The 9,792-nt window shown below is 38.8% G+C and overlaps 1 protein-coding gene across 4 annotated transcripts; it reads left to right on the top strand.

The window, feature by feature from the left end:
• On the top strand, positions 1–9,580 carry LOC110977003 (putative aarF domain-containing protein kinase 2). Of its 4 annotated transcripts, none has more exons than XM_022230761.2 (11): positions 1–157; positions 1,453–2,454; positions 2,658–2,759; positions 3,514–3,614; positions 3,938–4,084; positions 4,711–4,839; positions 5,662–5,772; positions 6,223–6,474; positions 6,639–6,764; positions 7,369–7,422; positions 7,761–9,580. In XM_022230761.2, the coding sequence occupies exons 2-11, from the start codon at positions 1,674–1,676 to the stop codon at positions 7,893–7,895; spliced, it is 1,938 nt and encodes a 645-aa protein (XP_022086453.1). In that variant the 5' UTR covers positions 1–157; positions 1,453–1,673; the 3' UTR covers positions 7,896–9,580. The 4 variants fall into 4 exon arrangements, with proteins under 4 accessions (XP_022086453.1, XP_022086457.1, XP_022086454.1 ...); XM_022230765.2 differs by having other exon boundaries at positions 8–157; positions 1,512–2,454; XM_022230762.2 differs by having other exon boundaries at positions 143–279.
• Positions 9,581–9,792: the final 212 nt, after the last annotated feature.

Genomic DNA, 9,792 nt, shown 5'->3' with positions numbered 1-9,792 from the left:
CACTTCATTGTGGTCAGTTATATGATCTCTACTATACTGACAGTACAGAGATCAGACCAGGCTGAAATTGGCACGAAAAGTACAGTGTATCTGATCAGTGAAATTTGGAGGCATGCGATAAGACGTATTCTTGAAATTTGACGTGCACGACGCGATGGTAAATATGGTTGTGATGTTTCAAGGGAACCCTTTTCAACCGAACTTAAGATTTTCCGAATTGTGTGTTGTGTTCATGTTATGGAAACGAACCAACAAGCCGTGCGAAAAACTGCAGGCCCGGTAAAGCCTTTAGTTTAACTACTAGCCTTCAACTGAAGGGCAACCCTTCACTTTTCAATTTCAGTCACACTTGTCCTACAGCTACACGGGAAGCGTCCTACACTACAGCCAAAGGGGACAGGGAATTACTTGGTTTGTTCATTTTTAAGGCAGTTGACCAGTAAAATATTAATACGGCCTGTTTTTGGTTTCACCATGATCACATGGTCAATATTTTATAGGCCCTACTGCATCACAGCGCATGAAATAGTGAGATTTTTAGTTAAGCCTTGTTTCAATGAAAGGGTGTACAGGCTAGGCGTAGGCCTATGGGCTAATTTTTTTCAGATTTCCCCAAACAATCATGGCATTCTTGGGGCTCATCCAACTGGACCGTTGAGACAACTTGACTATCTCTGCCTCAAATGAACAGACAATTTGACTTTTGTGAACCATCTCCCACACTGGCAGACCAGCAACTGATCATCGGTGCAGCTGAGGCACCTGTGCATTGGGGATGGTGCACCATGCCACATTGCCAATGCGGCCTTGCACTGTTCTGCGTGGTTGGGTTGGCCAACATGTTGCCCACCAGTCCTGTGCATGCTGTGTCACTGGTTTCCTGTGCACATCATGCCTGAGGGCTGAGGGGTCAAGTTGCAACATAACGCAATACACACAAATTTGCCCAATACATCAATATGCGATCTAATGTTCATGTCTTGCATGGTCAAATGACTTGGTAAATGACATGCTTTGATTGAAAAGATAAACTTGTAGTCCTTTTGCCATGAAAAGCCTTCAGCCATTGGGAAGGTTTTGTCACTCCTGGGTCTTTTAGAGATGCCATACACCTGTTCAGCTTGGATGTTCAAGTCCTGGCTTTTGATCTGATCAGTCATGACCAGATGAAGTGTATTTTCAGTCTGATTTCTCACGCACTCCATGGGAACTGTCCCGTTGACTTGCTGTAAAGTGTGTTGCCATGCGCCACTTGCACCCACATGAACAAATGGCGAGAGATTGACTGTTGCAGTGCCATCCTGATTCCTTTGCAAATCAATGTAATTTACTTAAAACAAATTATATTGGGAAATAATGCACTTATATTTAGTTTTTAACTTTTTCTCACTAGAGGATTTGTTTTTATTATTTGATTATTGCTGATATTTCCCACTTTTTTTCTTTCTACAGAAGTGGTTAAGTTTTAGTGCATTGGAAAGTAAGCAGCTTAAACGATATTGTTTTGATAGGATGAGCATGAACCTACTGCGTGACATCTAGATGGCTAGGTAGTACTGGTACATGGTACAAATCCTCAATCCCCGACAGAAGAATTTCACCACATAACACCGCAACAGTGCAGACCATCTCATCAACAAACAGAAGTGAGCTTATAGTCTGAGAAAACCAAGATGTTCCGTGTATTTATTTGTCACGGGTTCGCCAAGAACTCTAATACACTTTTCAAATGTAAGGGTGGCCCCTTGCAGCTGCAGAAGACTTCACTCTTTATACAATGCAAGCCACCTACTTTACCAAAACGTATGAACACTTCCAAGTCAATCAGCATTACTATGTCTCTGTGCACTGGCACACTTGTTTTCAAGAGTCGTCTCACCAGTGCAAGTTGCCAAGAAGCCCAAAGTCAACCTACACCACTTGAAACCCCACTGGGGTCTTCAAAGAGGATTAAAAAGCCCAAGAAGCAGAGCAACGTCATCGTACGTGGCTTCTTCTACATCTACAAGTGTCTAAGCATCTGCAGAAGACTCCTGTGGATCTCAGTGGTGTTTGGACCCATTCTGGCCATGTACCCCTTGACTTTCTGGTCAGAGCGGTTTCGTCGGAGGTGGCAACGTATGCTCCTTTGGGCAGTGGAGATATCAGGACCAACATTTATCAAACTTGGCCAGTGGGCTAGCACAAGGCGAGACCTGTTTTCAGCTGACTTCTGTGATCTGTTCTCCAAGCTCCACCTGGATGCCCCTAAGCACTACTGGTACCAGACTGAGAAGAAACTGGAACGTTCCTTTGGCAAAAACTGGCGCAACATTTTTGTCAAGATTGAGAAGTCACTTCACTCAGGATGTGTTGGACAGGTGTACAAAGGGTATATGAGAACTGAGGCTCTTTCTGAAGAGTGTCTTCAAGCTCTACTGGATGATGATGATGAACCATCAGAGTTTGACGATGGTAAGAATGAACCATAATTTTCAGTTGCTATAGTTGTACTGCTGAGCTAGTCTCTGTAGTTCCAACATAAATCTATTTACCAAGGTCACCATCTCATTTGAACTTTTTACGTCCTTCTTGCTACACCCAACAGCAACTTTGTTGAGTTACTCTGATGGAATATGTACATTTGATAACCATACTATCTTCTTACAACATCACAGGGCGAGAGATTCTCAAGTTAGACTGGTTTTTGAGAAAGAGAACCAAAGACCCCTACCTAGATGATGAAAATAATTCCCAGCAACCAGGTAAAGGGTCTAATGGTAAGTAGTGTTATATGTCCATGTATGGCCCCCCAAAAGTCTTTGATTTCTGGTCAGGGGCTGGCTCAAAAAGTTTTGCCCTCAACTTTTTTCCTAGAAATGATGTATACGTACGTGTGCTTGTACATACATATCTCTGCTACCAACACTAAAATAGACTTTACCCCCTCACTATTTACTGTTTAAAAGCATTCTCAGCTTGTTCAAAGGACGTAAGACGGTTCGCGGGTGTAAACATATAGTACAGAAATGACGTCATGTAAAATAGAGTGCCTGACTAAACGTATGGGGACCTAGAGGGACTGCTTTACTGTACACATTACTCAACCGTACCCCATCTAAGACACGTTACAATTATGCAGTTTCGCACTATTCCAGTCAATCAAGCAAGTTTGGCAGATTTTGGACATCATATTATAGTGAATAAAAAACTTTTTTCTTTTGCTGACGCAATGGACTACGGCAATGTGCACACTGACCAGAAACTGGAGATTTTTGGGGGGCTTAAATAACATAATTTTCAGAAGACACAGATAATTGAAACAAGTTGAACAATTGGCACACTTTGTAAGTATCTTGAAAGTAATTGATTGAATGTAAGTGATAGCCTGGGAGATCACAAAGCATTTCAAGCGTTCTTACATGATGAAAACACAAATAAGAACACTTGCAATGCTTTACAAAGGTCAAAGGTTCAACAAGTACTGGTAAAATTTTGATAGAGAATCTTGATTCCTTACCTGATGTGATGCAGGGAGAGAGGAGGATGAAGTAAGCCAGGAAGATGACACGTCACTCGTTCACATTGCCAAGTCACTCAAGGAAAGTGATGACATCATTCCTGTTGCCATCAAGGTCAGAAAGAAAAGATTCTTAAAATCTGATTTTACATTGGAAGTCAAATGTTTCTTCTCTCATATACCTTTAAAAGAATCCTCTTGTTCTGCTGAGTGTGTTTGAATACATAATTCTTTTATTCTTGAACAAAAATAACTTTCAAAAGCACAAAGCTTTATAAAATAACATCAGAGAGAATTACAAAAAAGGCTATTGTCAAATTTCAAAATATAGTCACCAAATCCCTGACGGTACTGTCCCAGTAAAGACTCTGTAAATGACTAACTCAAAATTTCTTCCTTTTTGTTTTTAATGCAAACATTTTCTGCACACATTGGCAGGTCTTGCATCCAGGCATCTACAGACGTGTTAAATGGGATCTTCAGCTGCTGAGAGTACTAGCTGGTATCCTGTCATTAATCCCGGGTCTCCGATGGCTCAGTCTCCCAGAGTGTGTGCAAGATTTTGAAGTTCTTATGAAAAATCAGGTTTGTAAAGATCCAACACAGTTGAATCAAATTAGTTTAAATCAAATTACCCAATATGAACAGAGACTTGTCATTATTTACATGTCAAGCATCAACATAACCTTCAGTTTGAAAGTGTGTAAAAATAATTCCTTTTATATCGTCCTGTGCCCAGCAAAAGGTTGTAAGCATGCTTATGCCCTTTTGCCTGGAAGCATGATCACAGTAGAATAAATGTTCCCGGTAAAAAGGTGTAAGAAACACACTCTCTTTATTTAGCAAAACCGGATGAAATTTACTATAAATCAACTCAGGCTGTGCAAAAAGCAACCTTTGTATAACTTATCAAAGGACTTGGGAAATGTTTTGTAACTATTTGCAAAGAAATCTTTATATTTCATTAAAATAAAACAGTTGTATACATACGTCCTTTTGCTGGGAAAATTTTTTTGCAGTGATTATGCTTCCCGGCAAAAGGTTGTAAGTGCTTATAACCATCTTCCAGGTACCCGACGATATGATTATTTAATATTCTTCAACATTGTCAATGTACATGTACAATGTAGTGAGATTTTACAAGAGCAGTTTCTCCGTTCAGATAAACTCAACACTGCAAAAGAAACCTGTTGATGGCCTTTTTCCTTCAGATTGACCTGAGAATAGAAGCCAACAACCTTGATATATTTGTGGAGAATTTCAGTGATATCAGCTGTGTCCGATTCCCGAGGCCTCTACGCCCATTTGTGAGCAGAGATGTTCTTGTTGAAACATATGAGGTACATGTAATTTTTTGGTCTCAGGAACAAAGTAAGAATGCAGAACTAAATACGTGGGCAAACAAAAAAATGGAAAAACCTGTGTCTCTTGAAACCCAGCCAAAATCTAGAAACTTTTTTTGAAGAATTAAGAAAAAACTTAATTATGCCTACCCTGAGTCAAATGCTATGCATATCATTTTCAAAAGCTGGATCAGCCAGAAAATGTGGGTTAATCTTGAGTTTACCCACAAACGTTGGCTGTCTAAAGTCTGACTCAAACAGTGAATGATCAGCATTATCTCTGACATTTGTGACCCACTCTGTGAAAATGAGTCTTAAGTCGCCAGAGCCACTTTGGAGTAAAAAATCCTTCAGAATAATTTTCCACAATGTAAATCAATAGGAAACCACAGCATTTTTCACCATGGGGTATCCACTTTCATCAGAATACCAAACTGAGTGATACATCAAAACAAAAAGCTCGATTTGTACTTTCCAATACAAATGAAAACTCAAAAAGTGGCCCTGGCGACTTAAGACTCATTTTCACAGCATGGGTCGCATTTCGCTTGTGAATTGTTATAAAAAAGTTCAGCAAAATAGTTATGAATATTGCAAGAAAGAAGAAAGAACATTTCAGATACTCATATCTTTCCATCCCTTTTTTTTAGAATTCCAAGATTACTCAGTTCAAAAAGTTAAGATAATAAATGATATGATGCTAACTTTTGTATGAAGTCAAACAGTAACAGAAATCTACATACAGAATTGGCATCCCCATCACTGAAGCATATTACCCCCAAAGAATCATCAGATTATCTTGGTTTTGTCATCAATCAGGAAGGAGACTACATCTCAACTTTCATCAGTAATGATGATGACGGAGAAGACATACCAGATGGACTCAGGGAGCGCCTTGCTGCAATGGGAATCGAAGCCTTGCTCAAAATGGTAAGTACACGTATTATCATTTCTTTCTCATTCTAAAGCACGGAACTCAGTTGCTCCTATGCAATAAAAGTCACCATTAAACTTCGTTTCATCGACACAAGAAAAAATTTGGCTTGCATTAACCTAATTCATAAATTTCAGGTTTGACCTATGTTAACCTCTGGAAAAGTGGTTTGCCTAACTTGTTTATTTGCACTGCAACATATTTTTGCATAAGAGCAAGGAAACTGTAAATGGTGTTTGTAGTGCTTGCTCAAGTGTAGGACAAACTACAGAATAATCAATTAACATGAATAATGGCAAAGAAGGAAAAAATAACAGATTTATTTTTAGATTAGAAAATGTCTTAACATGACATGGCTTGCCCTTGCCATTCTGTTGCAAGATAAGCTTCATGCTTACACGGTTCTCAAACTGTGAAATGCTTCCCCTATTATTTTATGCATTCAGATCTTCATTGACAACTTTGTGCATGCCGACCTCCACCCGGGCAACATCCTTGTGCAAGGAGCCAGCAGTTTCACTGGTGAGACAGAAAACATCCTCAAGATGGAGGACATGTGTGATACGGTGGTCATTAGCGTCAAGCCACGGGAGTGCCCCCTGAAGCTTGTCATGCTGGACACAGGCATTGTGGCGCAGCTGAATGAGTATGACAGGCAGAACTTCAGGGAGGTCTTTACCAATGTTCTGCTGGGCAAGGTGAAGTCTTTTTATTGTATTTATTGAGTTTAACTGTAAAGTCCCATTTTTAAAGCAAGTAATTTTGCAGGTTGCAAAATTTACTCTGAACTTAAGAAGAAGTGTAATTCTTGACATTTTGGTTCAGATATATCCGGTGAAATTTATATTCTTGTTCTTTTCAGGGAGAGGTAGTTGCAGAGCTCTTTCTACAGCACACCATGCACAGGTGTCCTGATGAGGCAAAATTTAAGGAGGATATGGCAGAGTTAGTCAACCTTGCCCACCAACAAACTGTCAAGCTTGGAGTGGTAAGGGCTGCATAAAATAAACTGAAGTTTCGACACTTGAATTAACCCTAACCCTCAGGCCCTTTTTGCTAGGAACCCTCCTCAATCCCCCAGAATCCTCCAATTTGGGTGGTGAAAAAATTGGATTCTCCCCCCCATTCCTCTGAAATCCTCCAAAGTTCTTGAAAATGTTACAGTACTTGGAGGTGTGCCTACTGCCTTAATCCTTCAAAATCCTCCAGCAGTTCCTGTCATGATGTTATGGCAGTGCGAATGGCATTCTTGAGCAGTGCGGTTGATTCAAAAGAAACATCAGGCTGAATTTATGCATTACTGAGCAAGAACAACACAAGGTCTAACCCACAACCTTCATGCATGGCATCCCTCGCAATAAGCCATGCTTTTTTTGCCATTCACCCTCAATCCTCCAAACCGCCCAAAGGATTTTGGAGGATATAGGAGGGTTAGGGTTAATTAACACTGTTTTACTGATGTGGGGTTACATTCTTTCTTTGATGGTATTGGTAATGATTCAGAGTGACTGTCAGTGTTAAGGAAATGCCATCGCTAGTTTGGCTTGAGTATTATCAAACAGGTGTGACTATTCGTTATGATGTTTTTGCAGATGCAAGTTGGTGTTCTTTTGGAAGACCTTTTCTCCCTGATGATAAAGCATAAGGTATATGCCGGTATTTCATACTTACAAAGTAGCTATAAAGTATACATCAGAATGATGTATAAAAATAGTTTTCTTTTATATAAACCGCAGGGGGTTTAAGCTTTGAATTTATTGGATATTTCTATAAGTAAAGCAGTGAAAACAATCAATTTAATGAAACTTTTGTGTGGTCTACATGTGTACTTCAAAGAATTTGAAATACGTGTAGGCGTTTTCAGTTATTTATTCCACTTATGAATTACAATTTACATGTACAGACAAAAATGTGTATTCTTTCAGAAAATGTGTTAAAATCATATATCAATATACATATGCTCATTTCTCTTTCTTTCAATTAGGTCAAATTGAATGGCAACTTTGCCTCCATTATGCTTGCTATGATGGTACTGGAGGGGCTTGGCCGTTCTCTTGACCCCAACCTGGACATCCTAGATGCTGCTAGACCCATACTACTCAATGATGTGGTTCCTTGAAAGGGCCATTGTTAGCTGGAAAAACATCATCTTGCCATTAACAGTTGTGAAATGTCATGAATGATATTTCTTGCCCAGACATACTCGGCCCCACCACAAAATGTTGCCAATGCTTGATAAATTGCACCTGTGGTTGATATAAAATAGGAAAATGCTATTTCTCACACTTTAACTCAACGGATCAAGATGTTAGGTTTTTTATTGTTTATTGATTTGCAGGACAGTATTTTATCTTGTATACAGCAAGACGATGGGGCCAAACCAAAAGTACCACCTGCATGTTTTTTATCCACCCCCCCCAATTTATCTTGTGAGCAAAGTGTGTGATTCATAAGATGTCATAATAGTGGACTATACTTCGTACATGTGAGAGTTTGTTACTTGGCGGAAGTTTGAAATAATCAGAGGATGTGTACATTGGTCTACTGATGCATAGCCAATACAGTTAACCACCCCTTCTCAAGTAATGCATGCATTCATATGTATTCATACTGACAATGTTGTACCGTGGCAGTGGTTTTTACCACCAACTGAAACCAAATGAAATAGTGGTGTTACACAGATGTTCTCTAATTCTGAAATGTCACTCAAAGCCATATTCATCTTTTGTGTCTTTTTCATTGAAGGCAGTAGTATTGTTTCTGCTGCTCCATTGCTACTTGTATTTGCTGCTAAACAGTGCCAGGATTATCTCAGGTTTCTCAATGTCATGATTTACTGAACTCTGAAAATCTACATAAAGAACTTGTTGCCCTGTGGGAAAAAAATGTGTGTGACAGTTGATACAGCAATCTGTTTTCATGACAGAGAGTCTGTCCATGTGTTTTCATTTTTGCCTAGTTTCAGAGCATAATCTCATAAGGACCGATGGACATTTAAGTTTGAAATTGTTTCAGGTAATTCAAAGAAAACTTGTATTGATCAAATCACTGTGTAAATTAAGCCTATCATGAAAGCATTGGAAAGGTTGGTTGAGTGTTTACATTTGTCATACCTTCCTAAATCTGTTTTATGGGGGATTCATTTGTGTAGACTGCATGTTGGAGGGGAGTGGTTATGTGCACATGGCATCCTACCATACTGATGGTACATGTAATTGTTGATAATTCATAAATCTTTCTGAAGTAAAAAACATGTACCAAAACATTTGAAACAAATCCACTGACCTGATTATTGCTGTCTAAAGGTTGAGATTAAATTCTCTAGCATTCAATCTCCTTTTAAAGATTAAAGATGGTATGCAAAAAAATGCATGATATTGTTAACTTTAGATCTTTTTTCCTACAAGAGATCTTTCAGTTTCCAGGATACATATATGTGTATTATGCTTTTTAGTTTTCTTTTTTTAAATTAGTGGACATTGTTGAAAGTGCAGTTTCAAGTTGTACTTTTTGTGGTTTTAAGAATCACATGAATGACATGCATGTATGTAGGGTGTACATGTATAATCCAAAAAGTTTTACAGGAAAAAACAACAAAACATGCAAGCAAAACAAAGTGTACATCAACCAAAGCAAAATATCTGCAACTTAGCTGCATTTAATGAGTTTGATGATGGAAATTACTTAGCAGTCCCATGTACACAATATGGGCAGTAATGGTGTGGTAGATTTACCGTGCTATGGGGTTATTCAATTACATGTACTTGCTTGGTGATACCAATAAAGGGCTGATGTACAAAGTCAGGTGCTTCTTTGCATTGATTGTATTCTGTACATATTCACTCAGAATTTCAGCACAACTAGGGATACCTACAGTAAATGTCTCCCTCAAAAAGGTCTCATACCCAACATGAAAAAAATCCTGTGTAAAGTTATTGTGTATTATAATTTGAAATATTGATCTTCCAAGTTCCTGTATTGTAATGTTAGTGATGTGTGGCACTTTACTAAGTTAA

Source organism: Acanthaster planci, linkage group LG02 (genome assembly GCF_054643075.1).
Source record: "Acanthaster planci isolate LZ-2023a linkage group LG02, COTS_SCS, whole genome shotgun sequence".
Taxonomy (NCBI): Eukaryota; Metazoa; Echinodermata; class Asteroidea; order Valvatida; family Acanthasteridae; genus Acanthaster; species Acanthaster planci.
The sequence above is the reverse complement of the archived record's forward strand: the minus strand, read 5'-3'. Positions and strand labels throughout refer to the sequence as shown.